At 35.4% G+C, this 22,227-nt stretch overlaps 2 protein-coding genes across 2 annotated transcripts in view; both read right to left on the bottom strand.

The window, feature by feature from the left end:
- Window positions 1-3,847: 3,847 nt before the first annotated feature.
- The window catches only part of LOC144975023 (NOP protein chaperone 1-like), a 50,999-nt gene continuing 32,619 nt past the window's right edge, over window positions 3,848-22,227 (bottom strand). Inside the window, exons 4-6 of the mRNA XM_078918667.1 lie at window positions 15,899-15,974; window positions 12,383-15,478; window positions 3,848-5,927 (exon numbers count right to left, since the gene is read on the bottom strand). Of these exons, the coding sequence (XP_078774793.1) occupies window positions 15,414-15,478; window positions 15,899-15,974 (141 nt within the window). The 3' untranslated portion in view covers window positions 3,848-5,927; window positions 12,383-15,413. The remainder of the gene's footprint in view (window positions 5,928-12,382; window positions 15,479-15,898; window positions 15,975-22,227) is intronic.
- On the bottom strand, window positions 6,051-12,379 carry LOC144975021 (uncharacterized). The gene is made up of 3 exons (XM_078918665.1): window positions 11,640-12,379; window positions 10,491-10,632; window positions 6,051-9,830 (listed from the first exon to the last, which is right to left on the bottom strand). Exon 3 carries the CDS (start codon window positions 9,810-9,812, stop codon window positions 8,709-8,711), a length of 1,104 nt encoding a protein of 367 aa, XP_078774791.1. The 5' UTR covers window positions 9,813-9,830; window positions 10,491-10,632; window positions 11,640-12,379; the 3' UTR covers window positions 6,051-8,708.

Raw genomic sequence — 22,227 nt, 5'->3', positions numbered from 1 at the left:
AGTATAGTGGAGACAAAAGTTATTCTGTTGGCATGACACTCACTGAAATAATGTGATTCGTCAGAACACATCTTCCGTTGTTTTTTGTAAAGTTCAATTCGTTTGATTTTCACTGACACTTTCATTGGCCTAAATATAGAATTGACAGTCGACCATGGGCATCATTGTTGTCTGATCAGTCGACAGTCAATATCACGTGATTTCATTAATCACGGCAAAAGTAAGTTCAAATATGAAACGGAACGGAGGTGTTGCTAATTTCTTCTTTGGAAATCTTTTGCGTTGAAAATATCAAGGCTGGTGTCTTACTTGCCATTGTGTACTAGAGAGCTTGATGTTACAAGCACAAAATAGCTGAATTAGGCACTGTCCTAACAACGCCCACTCCTCGGCAAGAGCCTCGCTAGTCAGAGACTAGAAAACGTTCATGAAATCCCACTATTTAGTCACTTGTTCCGCCTCGGCTTAAGGCTAGCAAATCATTTTCTAGACTAGTAAATAACTAAATCTAGTCTGCTTACATAAAATTGGGCCCTGGTGGTGGTAGTCGATGTTGTAGTGATAGTAGTTAGTAGTGCTAGTGGCGGTGGTAGCAGTGATGATGCTGTTAATTTTGTTGTTTTAGTGATGGTCGTGATTGAAATGATGATGATGGTGGTGGTGGTGGTAGTGGTAGTTACAAAGCTGATGCATTGGTGATGTTGATATATTTAATAAGAATAATGTGGCGGGGACGATAATGACCATAATTTACTTGTAGTGGTGGTGTCAATGATCAAAAAGCTGAAGTGATAAAATTGAAGGTAATGGTGACGCTATAGTGTACGCCTGTGATATTGGTATTTAAAATGATTGTTTTCTGGAGTGGTGGTGGCTGAGATGATAGTTATGCTTTTGCTAGTGGTGGCAATAGTTGATATGACCATGGTAATGGTAGGTATAATGCTGTGGTAGGGATATTGATGGTGGTGCTGATACTTATGATATTGTGCAAATGATGGTGGTATCGATTCTGATGGTAATGATGCTGTTGTAAAAGTTCTTGTGGTAGTGATTATTGTCTGTGATGGTGATGGTTTTTAAATTGATATGGATCGACGTGCACTTATTTTCAGGTCTGATAACCCATTTCCTTATTGGCTCATTGTTGTAATGGAAATCTAAAAAAAAAAAAAGACGCAAAATACTGTCCATTATACAACAATTTTAAACTAGGCCGAAAAGTGGGTTCGGATGTCAGACCTGCGTATTTGTACACGTCGATGTGGATGATTTGTTAACCTACAACGCAGCACAAATCCCTTTCGAAATGGTATTCTGCCATCCCACTATAATACAATAAGTAGCCTAACTCTTAAGTCGAATGCTTGGCAGGTCTGTATCACTGCGTACATAGACACAAGTTAGTATTAGTAATATCTATTGAGTTACCACCTTGAGTGGTGATAAGCCAAATTACACATCTGGAATACAACATTTGCATACAAAGTTGTTTGAATACAGAATTATTGAGAAAAATCGTGTATTTTTTCTTGTAACCATTGTTTAAAATATATAAAGCTTAATATGTATATATATTTCCGTGTTTTTATTTTTCAAATTTTAACTAAAGTTAGAAATATATTTTTGGCCAGTAATCTTAGCTTTATCAGACGTTAGAGACGTTTCTAATATTGATGTTGTTATCTATAGACCCCTACCCAGATCAAAAATAATAATCCCAACACCCCTGATAACATCACCCCTTGTTCTGAGTTTAAGAACATAGGCAAATTATTGTTCTTAGTCTTAGGCCGAACTGGGCTTTTATGTTCTGTATCATCCTATTTCACCCAGTTTCAACCCGTAGATATTTTAAAGCCCAGCCCGTTGACATTCTAACTTCTCGTCAGGGCAAAAGTGGATACCAAATACTTAATAGTATTAGCTAACGAATGAAGTACTGAAAATATTGAGGACTTGGTATTAGTGTCCTTTAGTAATCTTTAATATATTTGACATCGTATATGTAGATTAGATTAAATGCAACGCTGTTCTTTCGGCTTTGGAATTAATTTGCGTGTTGTAAAGCCGCCAAATTCCATACCGTCTATACCATTACCTCGTTCACTCATTGAATTCTCCGTGAATTAAATCTACAATTCTGTTATAGTTATTGTTATACAGCTCGTCTACTCAAGACGGTACAACTTATAACAAAATTTTCTGAAGTTAAAGGACATGTATCGACATTGTTCAAATAAATGAAAAATGTTGGCTAAATTCAAGCCAATATTGATGGCCCTCACTGAATTATCAAGATTATAATATTTAAAAAAAACAACTGCTTCTTAAGAGATACGTTGATGTTTTTGGGCTGCTTATATTACTATGACTAATATAATACTAGTCATTTAAAACAAATAGTTATTGAGTGTTAAACCACTATCATAGATAGAAAAAATGTAATAAAGGCAAAACACCCCCCCCCCCCCCCCCACACACACACACATACACAACAAATTTTAAAATTATTTTTTAAAAGAAGAAGAAAAACATTTTTAAAAATCACCCCCCCCCCCCACCCTTCAAAAAAGAAAGAAAAGAAAAAATACCTGACGAATCTTCTTCTGTGCCCAACAAACCCAAACTTTCGAGCAGGCATTTGAATGGGATACTTGCCAAAAGGAGAACACGAAAATAGTTCCTAATAAGGAAACCAACACCATTCTGGAAAAAAAATCATATCCCAGAAGAAAACCAAAAAAAAAAAACAACCCCCACCCTCCCCACACACACACACACACAGAGAGAAAACAAAAAAACAACCCCCCCCCCCCCCACACGAAACTAACACATACACGCACACACACACACATACATACACTCAACTGATTATTTGACTCACTAACAAAAAAATTTAAGACGATACGGATATATCATGTAATTACGTAGAATCGAATCTAGCTCAGTACAAACAGAAACGGAATAGTGCCCAGCTGTAGTGTGAAGTACGAATAGTGCAAGCAACACTATTTGTCCTTACGGACGGCAATGGCGGTTGATGCTATTCGACCTTAAGATTGTATCTCGAGTGGAAGCATGCGTGAAAGACATAAAAGATTGGATGGTTTTAAATAAATTAAAGTTAAATGAGGATAAAACGGAAATAAGTTTTTATGGAAATAACCGGAAAAGAACAGAAAAAGAATCATTGAGCATTGCTGGAAGTCAAATTAAGATTGTAAATGGTGGAAATATCAGGAATTTAGGTGCATATTTAGATTCACGATTGTATATGGACGCTCATGTTAGTAAAGTTGCTCAGATTTGTCATCTTCATCTCCATAAAATTTATAGAATTAGACATCTTTTGGATACCTACTGAGACTGTCAAAACATTAATGACATCATTTGTACTAAACCGAATAGACTACTGTAACGCTCTGTTACAATCGTCACCAAAATATATAATTAGACAGCTTCAGAAAGTGGAAAATAGAGCTGCTAGAATGGTGACTGGTTGTGGGGGTGGAAGAGCATGTAACGCCGATTTTAATAACTTTGCATTGGCTCCCTGTTACCAATTACCAGCCGAATTATGTTCAAAATTCTATGCTTTGCTTTTAAATGTTTTAATAAGACAGCTCCTGTATACCTACAAAATATGGTTAATCTCTATGTGCCGGAGAGAGAACTTAGATCCAGTGGTCAAGATCTCTTCCAGGTTCCTCGCTGGAGATAGTCTTTTAGTGAGAGATCTTTTTGTTTTAGCCAGTCGGCACTAGTCTTATGGAACCAACTGCCTTCATCCCTCAAAAAATGTCCGACATTTGAAAATATTAAAAAGAAACTTAAAAAACATGTCTTTAGAAAATCATTTGATGTTTATTTCTGTCAGGCCTACATATTATAGATATCCTAAATTTTCATCTTGTAGCACAGTGCGTGGTGTAATTAAATTACAAATTGATTGATGCTATTCAAATATGATAGATTTTAGGCTTAAATTATTAATTTATTGTTTTGTTTTATTTGCATATTGTAAAGCGCCTCTGAGCACATTGAGGATCTAGGCGCTATATACATTCATTCATCATCTTCCATAACTCTATACATTTGACTATCTCCCTCCCAGCCAGGGTATCCGGGCTAGGGCCTGGACAAAACCAAGTAATCTCATTCCAAGACAAAGACAGAAAGCCTGTTGGAAAATAGATATAGGGGGATAGAAGCAAAGTAAGTGCCTCCCTGCCCAGTATGGTAGTGGCCATATCATTGATGGTAATGCTCTTCTTTATACTCTATCCCAATTACCAGACACTTTTGAGGGAATTAGCCTACAGCATATTTTGTGCTCTTCCAAAAATTGCCAAAGTCCATTTCCTTACTGATAGTGATAGTTATAAAAAATATTCCATAAAATCTCTGGAACGAATCAGAAGAGGAGAATCTCAAGCATACATTGTACAAAGCTTACAAGGCAATAAAAATCCTTTTTGAGGAAAAGATAAAAAAATAAATTTACTCAGTTTCTCCTAAATGAGTGGCAACAAGATGACTACGGGCACAATTGTTGCTAAATAGAGGTGATCTTCGCTTGTGAGAACCATTGTTTTGTGCTTATTACTGCTGACGGTGAAACCATTGATGCAAGGCCACTGCAAAACCTTTCGTCAAGCCACGAAGAAGCAGACACACTCAATTCTACACAGTATGTATCTTGATCAGACAACAAATTCTCCAGAAACAGATATCATCGTCCGTTCACCAGATACTGATGTGTTTCTGCTACTCATTGCCTTCTGCCAAAAATATACCCACCCTTTATATTGTGACACACGTATGGGAAACGAGAGAAAAATGATTAACATTCAAACTCTTTGTCAGAAAATTGAAAGGGATGTACAAGACGCTATTCTTGGACTACATGCATTCACTGGTTGTGATGTGAACAGTGCCTTTGTTCAAAAGGGGACATCCAAGCCTCTTAATATTCTGATGAAAATCTTGAGTATGCACCTGTCTTTAAAGAATTGGGTAACTCAGAAACTGTTTCTAATGAACTATTCAGTAAGCTTGATAAATTTGTCAACTTTAGGGGAAGCCCCTCTTACTCGAGCACAAATAAACTGCGCCATGATCTTGTACACCAGAAATACATAGTGAGAGGAAAATGTGTTTTATCATGTATTGAATGACTTGACATTAGTCTGTTACCGCCATGCAGGACAGCTCTTAAATTCCATAGCCTTCGAGCAAACAACCAAACTCTGATATAGTATAGAAAAAGCTGACATTGCTCAACCTGATATTCCAGATCCAAAAGATAAAATGGGTGGAAGAAAGATGCCAATGGGATCCTGTCCATGCATTGGTGCTCTGACCTAGTCCCTCAACAGCTTGCAGATATTCTTTCAGAGAGCAGAACTGATTCAATGTTAAACGATTTGCATGAAAGAGACATATGTTGTTGTGTGATTAAAATGTGGGACATTGTGGGACCCAGCATGTGGTGTAATATCTTATCACACAATTTCACACTATTCCATTGCATGAATGAAATAAAAAAAATTGGTTCGAGTAGCCTGCTGGATAAAAAAATGAAGCATTTCGAAGCACAATGAGCTTGGTGAAGTCGTGGACATACGCTATATAAATAGTCATATTTATTTTACACTATTTATAATGGTTAAATGAGACTTGTTTTTGTTTTGTTTTTAAGGTTTTACGGCGCTTGCAACCATTAAGGTCATATCAGCGCCAGTGAAAAGCAAGAAAATAGGATAGTAAAAAGTTCTAGAATTAAAATTAAAGCATCCAAGAAACGTTACGACAAAGGGGAATTTTATCAAATAGGAAACAATGTAGATTCCAAAAGCACACTATTAAAGTACTTAGTTTGAGATCACCTAAAAGTCTCATTCAGATACAAGCACAGATACCCACTAAGAGTAGGTATCCCAAACTAAAATTTCAACTGCAGAAAACTGCTGTTATTTTGAATTGAACAAATACAGATTGTCAAACCATGAACAACAGTCTTTAAATGATTAAAATCGGACAACAAATAAAAAAGTTACGAATTTTTTATTTATTTAATAACTTGTAATTTTCGTACACCAACAGAACATGCTACCAAACAGCAAGTTTAAGGTGCATCAAAACAAACAAAATAATAACAAAATTGAATAATTTGCAAGCAATCGCAAGCCATGGACATAGATAATAAGAAAAATACTCAAACAAATATTCACCTAGTATAATTCAGTTACTATACAGCATCAAAATCAAGAAAAAACATGACCCGCGTGAAAATAATTTCACCGAAATCGCCAGATGTACCATCTTCGGCACTTTGCAGACTCGTCAGTAATCTAAATTAAGGCATGAAACTTATCTGAGCCTTAGAACTGGCACCAGACAGTAAGCCCAATTTTTTTCAGAGAGATAGAGGCAATAATTACTGAGATTTTACGTCTCAAAATTCGAAAAAAGGCCGAAATCGCCAAAGGAAGACATTTTGAGAAATAAACAGTGTTTCCGCTACAAAAAAATTTAAATGATGAGATATGGCTATGAAACTTCACATACAAATGATTTGAGGGATGGGGAATCCAAATTTTATGTCCTTTTCACAATAAGAATGACAAAAACAGAGTTATGAGAAGAAATCAAGATTTAAGCTCTCGAAAATCAACAGAAATATATGTCAAAAAAGGGGGAAAAGTCAAAAATTCATACCACGACCTAACACAATAATGGAAGTTAATGCTGCACCTACTGGTGGTGCACAGTCGATCAAATAAAATAAATAAATAAAAACATTAGACAAAAAAGTCAGTACACAAAAGCATACAATATCCAATGCAACCCACGAACATGAAAATTTATACCTATCCATAAGTACATATTTTGAGACACCTCAACAATCAACCCAAAATTCAACGCCCTGTCCTAACACATTTTAGTTTATATAACTAAGGCAACGGTATAAGGACACGCTTTAATGCATATAAATGCACAGACACCGGGCAAACCTATCTTAGCACTCTTGTTACTCATCATGTTGAGCGTCAGCAAGATGGCTTTCTATTATTTCAACATTTTTAACACGCCTGAGTGTACTTAAACACTTTAATATGTTTTTTTACCCGGAAGTTCATATTCATACAGGGAGTCCAATATAATATCTAATAACAGATTATACATACGCGGACTCTGGAAGCTGATCATATCCACATAGCCTATAAATGATAAAGATTAATTTAAACACGGACTATAATATTGCTATTATGGTCTAATAGCCCAACATCAGTATGAGTATAAGGGTTATCATTGGCTCTCCACTATACACATTTTAAATGCATCTATAAAATGTTTAAATAGAAATAGACATTATATTGGACTCCCTTATTGTATGAATACGAACTTCCAGGTAAAAAAAACATATTAAAGTGTTTAAGTACACTCAGACGTGTTAAAAATGTTGAAATAATAGAAAGCCATCTTGCTTGACGCTAAACATGATGAGTAAATAAAACATATGTAATAATCAGAAAAGCTACATGATAGGTACATAATTATGAGAAACAACAATTGTTTAAACAAAGCATGTCACTGATCAAATGTAAAGTGATGGAAATAGATACATAATTTCATTAATCAATATAATGTAAATGTTGCTACTCGAAGCGATAAATAATGTGAAATTGAATGTAAGCTTCAATTTAATTATAAAAACAGATAGAAGAATGGATGTTTCGTGTTTCCCCTTTACCAACAAACGCATTCAACTTAACGGCACTACCACATCATCTATACTGTTTGGTTCATCCTGTTTGTTGACAAAGGAGAAACCTGAAACGTCCATTCTATCTGGTTTTGTAATTAAACTGAAGCTTGAATTTAATCTCATAGTGTTATTCAATCAACATCAGAATCTGAAACCCTTCTTCGTTTGACAGCAGTTGACAAAAAAGATGCTTCTGCCTCATCATCAGTAATCATCCTTAACAAATAAATTTCTCAAAAATAACATCAATCTTTTTGACATAAGAGAGGAATGACCCATAAGGAATTTTACTTTTCATCAACTCCCAGTATGGCCCAGTGATAGATTAAACAGTGAAATAGCAGCAACTAAAGAAATTACCCTACTATCCCTCAAATCTGCAACAATACTTTGAAGCTTTAAATTGTCACCTGAAACTTCATTTTCTAGAAAATCAAGAACACGTTTATGATGGTACAAAAGAGCATGAGCATTTTCAAATATATTATTGAAACGATTACTTCTAAAACTGCAAAACTGAGACTTAATATTATTAGCTTCAGAATAATTTAGCCATTCTTCCCTTGCCCCATTTTTCTCATCCCCCCGAGGTCCCAATACTTCTGCAGTTAGTCTTATAGCACGTAAGGCTGCACTTTCTTTACCAATACTAGACTGAAAATGATTAAACTTTTGCTGACTGTCCCTCCCAAGTGAACCCCCCACTTTAATTACATCCCTCTCAAATTCTAACACAGCACTCTCAACAGCTTTAGATAGACCAAGCAAAAAATGCGCGTTACAATACAAAAAATGTGTACATATACCGTCTATATTCCTCATCATGCAAAACACTCTTACGCCATTCATGAATTTTTTTATTTAAAAGTTTCATATTTGCCGCTCTATCGGACATAAGTTTTGTTCTTTAATTTTAAATTAAAAATTTCTTTCTTTAAAATATTACATTCTGATGAATCGACTTTATAGATGAAAACAATTTTTTGGAAGAGACAGACTTTGATAATCTTCTAACATGGTCAACATTAACAATTGTGGAAGAAAGTGGGATGTGGGACTCTGAAAAAGATTCTGGCAATAAAACAGAAGTGATCAATGCAGGGGTACATTCAGGTTTGGCTGGATTCTGAGTAGAAACAGACGTAGAGGGTAGAGGGGTAGAACCAAAAGTGAATGATGATGACGGTAGTGGTGCTGAACATGAATCAGGTGTGGACACATTCCGAGAATTAATATTCGTGGAGAGATGAGGGGTAGAACCAGATACAATAGAAATGCAGGACGATGGTGGTGGTGGTGGTGAGCTGAGAATCTTAGTAGAAGTAGAAGGTTGACTTGATGATGGTAGTACAGATGAAGGAAATAAAACGGTTGGCTGAGGACTCAGTGCTGGCCAGTTAACAGTAGACGACGGTGGTGGTGAGCTGAGAATCTTAGTAGAAGTAGAAGGTTGACTCGATGATGATAGTACAGATGAAGGAAATAAAACGGTTGGCTGAGGACTCAGTGCTGGCCAGTCAACAGTAGATGACAGTGGGGGTGGTGGTGGTGGCGATGACGAGGGTGGCTTTGTGGCTGTGGCAGGAGGAGAGTTTAGCTGAATTTCCGTCAGATGACAGGGAAAGAAGGGTTTCCTGAGCCATGCCTGAAGTGCTGCTGGGTCCCTGCTGATATTTTTTATCAGCTTCCCCTTCTTTGTTTCTGCAGCGAGATACATGCCTCGCAACTTCTCTCTCGTGCAAATTACAGGAGAAGACGATATGTCTCCTAGAAATTTATGGAAGTCTCCATAAGTATGTCCATGTTTCAGGAGAAAATTGCCGAGGTCCACAGCAATTTCCTTTGACACAACAGTCTTTTTAAAATTGTTCTTCTCCAATGTCATGTCTACACCAATGGCATTGAGGGCATCACTGAGGTGGTGAAGATCCACAGGTGCATTCAAAAACGTTTTATCTTTCCCTTTTGCCGCCTTCACCACCTTCAAAATTTTTCGCCAGATACTATTGACAGGATAACTTGAGTCTGGACTTAACATGGAGAACCATTGTTCCACCTAGAAGGGAAAAAATAACCAGAAAACATTGAAGGGCTTATAACTAATGCATTAGTATATTAGAACAGAAAAAAAATAGAACCTTATACAAAAAGATAACCCTTGATAATACATCAGAATCCAACAAGTTTAAAAAAAGATAAGGATTAGGTATGAAAAAATTAATATACTTTGCTCGAGAGAGGAACACAGGGATGGTTTAGAATTTAATTGTATTCCATAGCAAACATCTAGTCTTGTCTAACCTAGTAAAGACCTTTTCAACTAGTGCTATTATACCAACAGCACATGGCCCATTGCTAATTGCTGACTGTTGCAGGCATGCTTAAATTATATCATAAAAAGAGCCATAAACACGTCTTTTACTTGTCTATGTCACTCAGTCACTTGTAACTACAAACCCAAATAAACTCAACCATACATGTTAACAATAAAATCTACTGGCAACCATCATGAACTCATATCAATCTGAAAGCTCCATAGCGGGACCTTGTGTTTTAAAACACAAAAAAATCAAATCATAAGCTGGTTTAGCCTCACTGTACTGATAATATTAGCGCAGTAAAAAACATCAAAAACAACCAAAATATTTATCAAAAAAATATAATGGTGGCCTGTGACAACGAAAACAGATGTGTCATATATTCATAGAAACCTTACCTCAGACACTGTCGTTTTGGCTTCAAAGCGCAGATGATAAAGCTGGACAAACAGGTGTCACTTGCACAGGTGGGAGTGCAGGTCTACGACCTTTCTCCCTTCATCAAAAATGAAGCCCTGAGACGACTCATTTGTTCGTCATCTGAAAATGGAGAATTAAAATGTTCAAACTTATTTGAGATGTGATAATAATAAATAGTTTCTATACACCGCCTTACCCCGTATTTCAACAAGCTCAACGCGCTAAATGATTACTCATTACCATCAACACTATCTATCAAAACTCAACTGTCAAATTCAAATAGGCAGGATTCAAGAATTTAATATAAATCTAAAACTTATATTATAAACAAGCAACCATCACCAAGTCAATCCCATAGCATCAAATAAAAACAAGCCTTTCTACCAAGTAGTCTATACAGTAAAAGGTTAAAAGTTAAATTTAAACTGGAGTTTGAGTCACTATATTATAATAGTAATAGTTCCATCAATCATGGCATGGGTGAAACTGGATCTTTAAAAAACGATTGAAAAACAAACAAGTTGGATACTACTCATTGATGACACCTGATGAAGAATGGAGCAATCCTGTTAAGATTATTATTATAAGATCAAACAATGTGCACCAGATTTCGTCCCAATTGTCAATAATTTCTTAATGAATGAGCTTGACTTAATCTAAATTTCAGAAAATTGAGAAACAACTAGACTTAGACGTCGATAGTGTGATACTTTCCATTTCCTAGTACTAGTAGGACTCACAATCACAAGCACAAGTCTAGCAGTCAGGACGGACACTGACACGACCAGTTTCTATTATTTTATTTTTCATCTAGAAGTATCAGTGATAATGACACGTTCATTCTTAGCGATCGGTGGGCTCCGATAATAATAATAATAATCATCATGATAATAATAATAATAATAATAATAATAATAATAATAATAATAATAATAATAATAATAATAATAATAATAATAATAATAGCCTTCATGAATGAACACGAATACAAACATTATCCATTAATTCAGAAAAGTTAGTGGAGTGGAGCAAACAGTATCATGATAAGATTAAGACAAGATAGAGAAAAGCTTCGATCTACTCAAACACCGATCATAATAAAATAAAAAACAATAAGATTTACTTACCACATAATTCAAGTAAGTCCATGTCCATAATTGAAACACTTTTGACTATTCTAGATGGCTGTTTGGAAACGTTACAATACAATCGGTCTCGGTCACCGGCAGTGTATCAACTCACGCGTCGGACGGTAGGAGAGAAAGAAAGAGAAAGCGGAAAAACAAAGGCTTTGCTTTTAAAGATGGCGCTATGTGTTGAATCAAGCCAGCATGCTGGATTTTTGATATTATAGCCTTCAAATGCTGCAGATTTTTATGGTGTAATTTTTTCGCCGTTTATTAACCGTTAAGAGAGTCAAATTTTCAGTCAAAAATAGGGCAAATTCAGTTAAATTTTAATAATATTTTTGTTGTGTTTATAAACGAAAAAATTACACCACACGAAAGGGCATTAAAAGGAGATTCTCCCACACTTGATTTCACAGCTGTTGGTCCGTTCAGCTTTTAGCGCGAGCAGATCTTGTGACGAGACCCGAATTTCGGTCGATCGGTACGCAGTTTTCACAGCGAAAATTTGCAATCGGATCTCTTTATGAGAGCGTTTTTGAATAGCTGTTAAAAAGTTCACATAGCTTGAATAGTTTAAATATTTAGCTCATCTTGTAGAGCAGATATTGAAATATAATATTATCCTTTTTTTTATTAAATAAAGTTTAATTCAAGAGAGAGAGAGACAGATATTAACACCCCACTTTTTGATCGATCCCGGCAAATTCGCCTGCCACACAGCGGTAGTTTGGGATACCTACTAAGAGGGATACACTCAAATGGTTACAAATCATATATAATATGTAAACAAAAGAATACAGTGCATAACAGGGTGATGATTTACAAGGAAAAAAAATATCATCTCCCAAAACTATCTATACATTTCTCAGCCAGGGTATCCGGCCAGGGCCACGACAAAACCAAGTAATCTCATCATTCCAAGAAAACTTGGAAAATAGATATAGGAGGAGGAAAGAAGACACAGTAAGTACCTCCCTGCCCACTATGGGAGGTCAGGTAAATGAGACTTGTTGTTGGAAAGTAATTATTTTATTAAACAATGATTTTCATCAATTAAACTTCAATATTTATTGTCTCTTATTCATTCACCTTGATTTTCTGATAACGGTGTTCTTGATTTTCTGATAACGGTGTTTGAAAAAGTTTTTCGGGACTTGCTACCTTTTTAAGTTTAAGTCATTTGAGTTAAAAGGGAGACAGTAAAATAGTCAAATGCTTTAGAGCTAGCTAGCATTACAAGTGCCAAAGAAAAACATAAGACAGAGGGGACTATCGTTCACCAGAAATCAAGAACAGTATATACATTAGACCTGTAAATGAGCTCTATAAAAATTGACTGAAACTCTTCGTAATTCGTAGCAAAAAAATCCATAGAATTGAAATGAATAGTTAACAGCAAGCTCACTTGAGTAAAACAATGGCAGAAAACTAATTTGCGAGGGAATTAATTAGACCACTTACCATTGTTCCTTATAATTAGGTACCCAATCAGTGAAGAAACTAGAAACGGTCAACCAGTTTGTTTACAATATGAGACAATCAAGATGTGCTTGTAGCAATCATTTAACTTTCAATTTGAAGGTGTCTACATAACGCACTTCCAGCATTCGAATTTTTCGTTTCCATACCTTTACTTTTTTCCTCAAGGTAAATGTGGTCAATTTTGGCTTAGACGAAACAGAAACAGTGAAATTTATCGCTCAGCGGCTCAGTTAAAATTGGCTACTATTGGGATCACGACAGGTTTGGAAAGTGAAAAAATAATTTCACGAAGGCTGTGTGAAATTACACTGGGATGTGTTCAGACACGCAATTCTAAAAAGCGTCACTTAGCCTTGGCAATATATCCAATGTTAATATTAACGGCCCATGAGCTATGCGTAGCGCTGTGGAACATTTCTAATTAAGTTTACGGTCAATCGACTGCGTTTCATGAATTCTTTCTTTCCTTTCAAAAAATATTTGAATTTGACGAATTGACTGATTTCAGTTAATTGACTGACAATTTACAGGTCTAAATACTAATACATATATTCTTGTAGCTAGTCTGAAACCACCTGGAAGTCCCACATTGAAACTGGGAATTCAAAAGGGATACCTATGAAGGTTACAAAAGTTTTGTTTTTTGTTTTTAAGGGTTTTACGGCGCTTGCAACACATTAAGGTCATATCAGCGCCAGTAAAAAGGAAGAAAATGGGATAGTAAAAAGTTCTAGAATTACAATTAAAGCACAAAAGAAAAGGTAAGACAAAGGGGAATTGGTTCAAATAGGGATCAGATGTAGATTCCAAGAGCACACCGTCAAAGTACTTAGTTTGAGATACCTAAAAGTCTCATCCAGACACAAGCACAGGTCCCAAATAAGAGGAATACACTCAAATGTTTACCAATCATATAATATAATATGTAAACTAAACATAATACAATGCATAAGAGAGAGATGATTTACAAGGAAAAAAATATCATCTCCCAAAACTACAACTATACATTCGACTGTTTCCCTCCCAGCCAGGGTCAGGACAAAACCAAGTAATGTCATTCCAAGACAACGACAGGAAACAATTGAAAAACGGGTATGGGGGGATAGCAGACACAGCATGTACCTCCCTGCCCACTATGGGAGGTCAGGATCAGGTTACAAAAGTAGCATTGTATAAAAAACCTAACAATAATAGAGAGATGATCTACAAAGGAAAAAAATTATCTTCTGTCACAAAATATAACCCAGGCGAAATCAAATGGCACCATTCCAACAGAAAATAAAACAAAAAGACACATTCATATGGAAGGGAAAAACAATTTAGGAGGTTGAAAAGCTAGGCTATAAATAGATGAAGACATTGTCACCAGGGTTGGTTTTTTTTTGTTTTTAAGGGTTTTACGGCGCTTGCGACACATTTAGGTTATACCAGCGCCATTAAAAAGGAAGAAAATGGAATAGTAAAAAGTTATAGAATTACAATTAAAGCACCCAAGAAAAAGTACGACATAGGGGAACTGGGAACAAATAGGGATCAGATGTAGATTCCAAGAGCAATGTACCAATGTACTTTGAGATCACCTATAAGTCTCATCCGGACACAAGCACAAAATCCAACAAAGAGGAATACACTCAAATGCTTACATTATACATTGAAAATTACAAAATATAATAATACATAACAGAGAGATTATTTACAAGGAAAAAAATATCATCTCCCAAAACAATAACTATGCATTTGACTGTTTCCCCTCCCAGCTAGGACTCCGGCCAGGGCCAGGAAAAAACCAAGTAATCTCATTCCAAGACAAAGACAGAAAGCATGTTGGAAAACAGTAATAAGGGGATAGAAGACAATATGTACCCCCCTGCCCACTATGGGAGGTCAGGAACCCCACCCAGCATCTGGGATTCTCTCTGCCTTTATCAGAAATGCTCATACACTATTGAAAGCTTCAAGTCTGGACTGAAGACAGAATATTTTTAGATTAACTTTTCCTTAATATTTCAAAACCGCATTCTTAATATTCCATTGACATCAGCATAACTTAATAGATCATCTACAATTGTAACATTTAATTTTCTAAAAATTATAACAATTCATTTTCTTAAAATTCTTAAGTCAACCATGTCTTGAAAAGCGTCATTGAACACATTTGGTGGAGATTAGCGCTCTGTAAATTTTACTTAATATTAATTATTATCACTATCAGAGTGCAATAGGTAATAAATAATTAACCACTATGGGAAGAGTGCTTGACAGTTCCAACATAATCACTCTCCCTCTCGATTACATTCGTCCTCTTTCACGCCAGTCAGTCGCATTGAGTTGAGTAAGTGGAAATTCATCTTTGGCTGTTGACATCATCCAAGATTTGGGAGCAAAGATAGAGAAATAAAGAAAACATTGGGATGCCATAGAGTGTTGACTTCAAGCAAGATGACTTCTTGAGAATTGCATTGTATAGTTTTTAAACATATCCTTATTTTGTAAAGGAATTAAATACAAAGAATATCAATAGACAACTAAGTCCAAGATTTAAGTCTTTGTGTAAAATTGCATCCATTTGATTGTATTTCATTTGCATTTGATCTCCTCTATACCTGTCCGCCGTGATCTTCCCAAGTGCTTTGAAGATGGTAACTTTAACTTCATAAGCTTTTCTGATTCACTTTCTTTACTCAATCGTACTTGTGTTTTTTGAGATCCTTCACTATGACTGGTACTGGTATCATTTTTAATTTTATCTTGCTCTTCATTAAAGTCATTTGTACCTTCAGCACTTATGTCTTCGTTTTCTGAATAAGGCTCTAAAGTCTCCTGGCCATAAGTAGGAATCATTGAAAGGTTCTGCAAATAAATAAATAAATAAAATAAAATAATAATATAAATTATATATATAATATATATATATATATATATATATTATATATATATATATATATATATATATATATATATATATATATATATATATATATATATATATATATATATATAATATAATATATATATGGGCAAAAATGACCAATAAAAAAAATCAGTGCGTAAAATTAATGCTCAACAAAAGTTCGTCCGTTTGTTTAAAAAAAAAAAAAATTTTAAAAATTTATATATATGTAAACTATTACTTAATATAGACAATAGACAACTATAACACAGCCTTTATAGTCTCAAATATTAATACTCCAAACCAATTGAAAATTTGCCACCAGTGGTGAGAATTTCAACTCAAAATCTTCAAAGAAACCCATGATCAAAACAAAGACGTTTTTTAGTCTTTCTTTTGAATGAGACTTTGTGTTCGTAGTTGTTTATTTTGTTTGATTAGACATGGATGAAGAAAGAGTTTAAATGAAAATGAAGTGACGAAAATATATGGATTTCGAGGGTGATCGTCATCAAAATCTGATAATCTTGATGATGGCTGACTGTAATGAGCTATGAATAGTCTTATTGAGGTGCTTCAGCTACCCATTCAAATTTCGGCCGCTTGAACGTAACACATCTGAAAGCACCTAAAAAACTAAGTTTATTTTTGAAATAATGGACGAAATGGGCCTCGAATAGAGTTTCAGAGCAAATCATTTAAAAATTCAACATTTTCCTTATAAAATGTGAAAATATAAAAAAGTACGAATCAATGGCAGCTAGCTTTGAGCTCTCGAGAGAAGGCGTATTTTTTTGTTTTTAATCACAGTTCTTCTTCCTCTTCAAGTTGAAACTTCCTTGTGGAAGACTCATCAGCTCTGTATTTGAAATTCCACTCTAGATTGTAGCAACATAACTTTGCCAGGTTTCCTCTTGTTCAGTTGGAGGCTCTGTAATGGCAACCTGGTGTGTTTTTTCTGGCCTTTGTAAAATACATAGTATAATCTTCTCTCTCCAAGGTGTCCAGCAAAATTTCAGAGTCAAATTTACGACCTTGAAACAAAAATTTACAACCTAGGAAATTATGTTTACGGAGCAAATGTGCTTTAATGCTCTTCAAATGCGGCACTGCAAATCAAAATTCGTCATAGAGAGATATTGACATCACAAAATTCATTCATCATTTGTAAGTGACGTAAAATCATAGTCTAATTTTAGAATGAAAATTCCTTTGATTACAATAAGGAAAGCAAATACGGCACTACAAATTCTTAAACCTTCACTGCCCCTCTCCAGTGACTAAACTTTTGTTTATCAAATCCATCCATGCTTGTAAGGTGTCTTAATAACAGTAACAGTAAATTCATTAAAAAATGCTTCTTCTCACAGAAAAAGGTCTGGAATGAGGCGGTTGATTTGCATTGTGATTGTGAGAATAGTGCCGAAATGGGCAAAAATGACCAATAAAAAACAGCAGTGGGTAAAATTAATGCTCAACAAATGTTCGTTTTTTATGTTCGTTTGTTTTCTTTTTTTTGGGGACACACACCTCATCTCAGCTTTAAATCAAACTTAATCGAATTATTAATTCACGAAACAAACAAGACATGTATATATCACAGATTGAATCATAACTTTAATTTACAAAAAAATATTCAAACAGTTTCACATATCATTGATATGATCCATGGTAAACAGACAGGAAGATGAGACTGCATCCGCCCGAAGGCGGCATGCATCGCTAGTGGCATTAAAGTAACTGTCCCCTGCTCTGACAGTGAACAAGACTTGCCATACTTTCCCAGTGTTCATTTGTAAGATGATGATGGTAATTTCTGCTAAAGAATGTTTTAGAACGTTTTTCCTTAAGTTGAAAGCACTTTCACAAATGTTCAGAAAGGAGGAGTATGATGCTAAAAATATGATCATATGATTTTCAGTCAAAGGAATGTTTTGGACATTCCGATGTCTTGTGCATTGTCAAATATGAAATGTACTGAGTCGATTCCTTGTTGTCTGTTGGCATCTTGTAGGAAATTGCTGAATCATTCATGGGTCATGCCACCTACCAGTAATTCATAGTAAATAAATCCATGCCAAGTACTTACTGCAAACATCGCCGTGATGTTTCCCCCTAGTCAGCCAATGACAAGACAGAAAACCTGAGAACCTCTTTGAAAACAACCCCTTGTTCTTATGTTCACAAATTGATTACCATTTCATTAACATAAATAAAATCGTTTACTGCAACCTGCATTAACCATGTTGCAAACTGATATCAAGATAATGAGTGTTTTTTGTATTCCAATGTTTCAGTTCGTCTTCAAATTGCTAACTGCACTGCTCCTGACATGAGGTTCTGTTGGTAAATAGATGGTAGTTTACGACATCTTTAACTGATTTTATATGGCAGCGTAAACATTTTCACCCCTTTTTCCACCAAAAACCTTTGCTGTCATTCCAATTTTTGTCAACTCGTCCCTTTACAATGTGATAGGCAGTAGATCACTTCATTCCAAATCCCCTTTTAAGAGCTATATAATCTTCAACTCTTTAATATGCTTCAAAAAGCCTTCTTATGTCAAGTAAGTATATCTTGGAATATTAATTTTCCATGTTTTCTTCTCTCTTATTTAATTTGTGGAAAACAAAAACAGACCCAATCGACATATGATTTTATTAAATGTGCCGAAATTGCTTCTGCAATGACGCATTTGATTTCGCTATTGATTATTTGTGTCTATTAATAGTGCTTACACATATTCACAATTAACCAATAAAATTGCACGCCTAAATTGAATTCTCTTTGCCACATTTGGATTCCTTATGCTGAAATTTTGTTCTCTATTTGTACATTTGCCTTGTAAACACTATAAAATATTTTCTTCTGAAATCAACGCTCATATGCTCATATTACATTTACCTAAGCATCAACTTTCTATCTTTTGATTAAAAACGTATTATAACGTGTTTGTGGAGGTAGTGGTAGTCGTAGTAGTAGTAGGTAGTAATAGTAGTTCTAGCAAAAGAAGAAGATGCAGTGATGGTAGTGGTTGTAGTGGTGGTGTGGTAGTAGTAGTTGTTTTTGTTAGGACAGTGGTGGGTGTGGTGACCATGTCGGTTATAGTGGTGGTAGTGGTAGTGGTGGTAATAGTAGTAGTAGTAGTAGCAGCATTAGTAGTAGTAATAGTAGTAGTCGTAGTAGTAGTAGTAGTAGTAGTAGTAGTAGTAGTAGTAGTAGTAGTAGTAGTAGTAGTAGTAGTAGTAGTAGTAGTAGTAGTAGTAGTAGTGGTACTAGTAGTAGGACAGTCCACTCCGGATAATCGCAACTCGGTTAATTGCAACTTTCGGTTAATCACAACATTTCTCAAGAAACGGAATTAATTCTATATAAAAGTCACTGGTTAATTATGTATGTATGTATGTATGTATATGTGTTTGTATGTACGCTCATTTCTTTTGTATACATGTGTAGAAACAATGTGCAAGCGTGTATGTTCGTGTATGGCTGTGTCTGTATTTGTAAATGTGTTGATGTTCATACCATGAACCAAACTGAGCATTGTTTACCTCACATGAATTGCCTTTAATTTGGACAATAAAGATTATTATTATTATTATTAATTGCAACAAACTTCGGTTAATCGCAACAAATTTTCGACCTCAAAAGGAGGCAAATTCATGGAATCAATCAAATAAAATCTCATGATCAGATTTCATCATGTGAAATCATGACACGTTGAAGAATCGAGAGTGGGTGGGATTTAATACTTCATTAGTGTGTCACCACACTATTAGAGACAAAAGAGGCAGGGCTTTGCAGTTCGGGTTTGTTTTTTTTTTTTAAGGGTTTTTTTATGTTTTTATGTTTTTAAGGGTTTTACGACGCTTGCAACACATTAAGGTCATATCAGCGCCAGTAAAAAGGAGTAAAATGGGATAGTAAAAAGTTCTAGAATTACAATTAAAGCATCCAAGAAAAAGTAAGACATAGGGGAACTGGGAACAAATAGGGATCAGATGTAGATTCCAAGAGCATACCACCAATGTACTTAGTTTGAGATCACCTATAAGTCTCATCCAGACACAAGCAAAGGTCCCCACTAAGAGGAATACACTCAAATGTTTTACAAATCATATATAATACAAAGAAAACATAATACAGTGCATAACAGAGAGATGATTTACAAGGAAAAAAATATCATCTCCCAAAACAATAACTATGCATTCGACTGTTTCCCTCTCAGCCAGGACTCCGACCAGGGCCAGGTCGGGTTTGTGCGGTCATCTGTGACCATTAGACATGAGGCGAGTGGGCTGGGCATGGTTTAGATAACAGGTAGACAATGACAGTTGTGAGGATAGACTGAGCGATGATATCCTTTGTTTAGTGATTAACAACTGTGCATTGTGGCCATCGGGTTTGGTGAGACCTCATTGTCTCTCTTCACGGCTAATCTCTTGGACTCTTATAAATGTTGAGAACAAAATGTGAAAGTGAATCCAATTTTAAGATGTCGGCTTGCCTCAAATCTGATTTTGCTTGTCAAAATCTATACAGGGCTGTCATATATTTTTTTTATTCCAATCAAATTGCCAGGACCAGGACAAAACCAAGTAATCTCATTCCAAGACAAAGACAGAAAGCAAGTTGGAAAACAGATATAAGGGGATAGAAGACACAGTATGTACCTCCCTGCCCGCTATGGGAGGTCAGGATCCCCACCCAGTTTTAAGGGTTTTACGGCGCTTGCAACACATTTAGGTTATATCAGCGCCAGTAAAAAGGAAGAAAATAAGATAGTAAAAAGTTCTAGAATTACAATTAAAGCACCCAAGAAAAAGTAAGACAAAGGGGAACTGGGAACAAATAGGGATCAGATGTAGATTCCAAGAGCATACCACCAATGTACTTAGTTTGAAATCACCTACAAGTCTCATCCAGACACAAGCACAAAATCCAACAAAGAGGAACACACTCAAATGCTTACATTATACATTCAAAATAAAAATAATAATACATAACAGAGAGATGATTTACAAGGAAAAAAATATCATCTCCCAAAACAATAACTATGCATTTGACTGTTTCCCTCCCAGCCAGGACTCCGACCAGGGCCAGGTCGGGTTTGTGCGGTCATCTGTGACCATTAGACATGAGGCGAGTGGGCTGGGCATGGTTTAGATAACAGGTAGACAATGACAGTTGTGAGGATAGACTGAGCGATGATATCCTTTGTTTAGTGATTAACAACTGTGCATTGTGGCCATCGGGTTTGGTGAGACCTCATTGTCTCTCTTCACGGCTAATCTCTTGGACTCTTATAAATGTTGAGAACAAAATGTGAAAGTGAATCCAATTTTAAGATGTCGGCTTGCCTCAAATCTGATTTTGCTTGTCAAAATCTATACAGGGCTGTCATATATTTTTTTTATTCCAATCAAATTGCTCAGTCTGTGGTGGACTCAGAACAATGTTTACAACAAAGAAACTGATCGTATTTACCATATTTGTGTAAAACGTTGCAATAGTGGGCAGGAAACTCAACTTCGGATAATTGCAACTTCGATTAATCGCAACATTTTCGCTGATCCCAAGGTGTTGCGATTATCCGGAGTGGACTGTAGTAGTAGCAGTGCAGACCTGTCAACCTTCCCAGAATGAAAAGTGTATTCTATGTCCCTAAAAAGGGAATTTTTGAGCAAAAAATTTTAGTTTGTCCGCCTGCGTGGAAAAAAAAAGTGAGTACTATACAAAAATTTGAATAAAAGCTAATATCAAAACCAAATACAAATAAAATCTGATCTTCATCATTCACACACTCATTTGCATCAATCTCTAGTAATTACAAACTTATCTGTTTACCGAGAAACTAAAACTGAATGGCCATTACAAATTAGTGTAAGGCTCAGAGAAATTGCAATATCATGTTGGTAGTATCCGTAGTAGTAGTAGTAGTAGTTGTTTGTTTGTTGTAAGGGTTTTACGGCGCTTGCAACACATTAAGGTCATATCAGCGCCAGTGAAAATGTGATAGTAAAAAGTTCTAGAATTACAATTAAAGCATCCAAGAAAAGGTAAGACAAAGGGGAATTGGTTCAAATAGGGAACAAATGTAGATTCCAAGAGCACACTATCACACACTCAAATGTTTACAAATCATATAATATAATATGTAAACTAAACATAATACAATGCATAACAGAGAGATGATTTACAAGGAAAAAAATA

Source organism: Berghia stephanieae, chromosome 6, assembly GCF_034508935.2.
Source record: "Berghia stephanieae isolate SIO BIC M18660-M18661 chromosome 6, UCSD_Bste_1.3, whole genome shotgun sequence".
NCBI lineage: Eukaryota > Metazoa > Mollusca > Gastropoda > Nudibranchia > Aeolidiidae > Berghia > Berghia stephanieae.
Note: the sequence above shows the minus strand (reverse complement) of the source record. Positions and strands in the feature narration are given on the sequence as shown.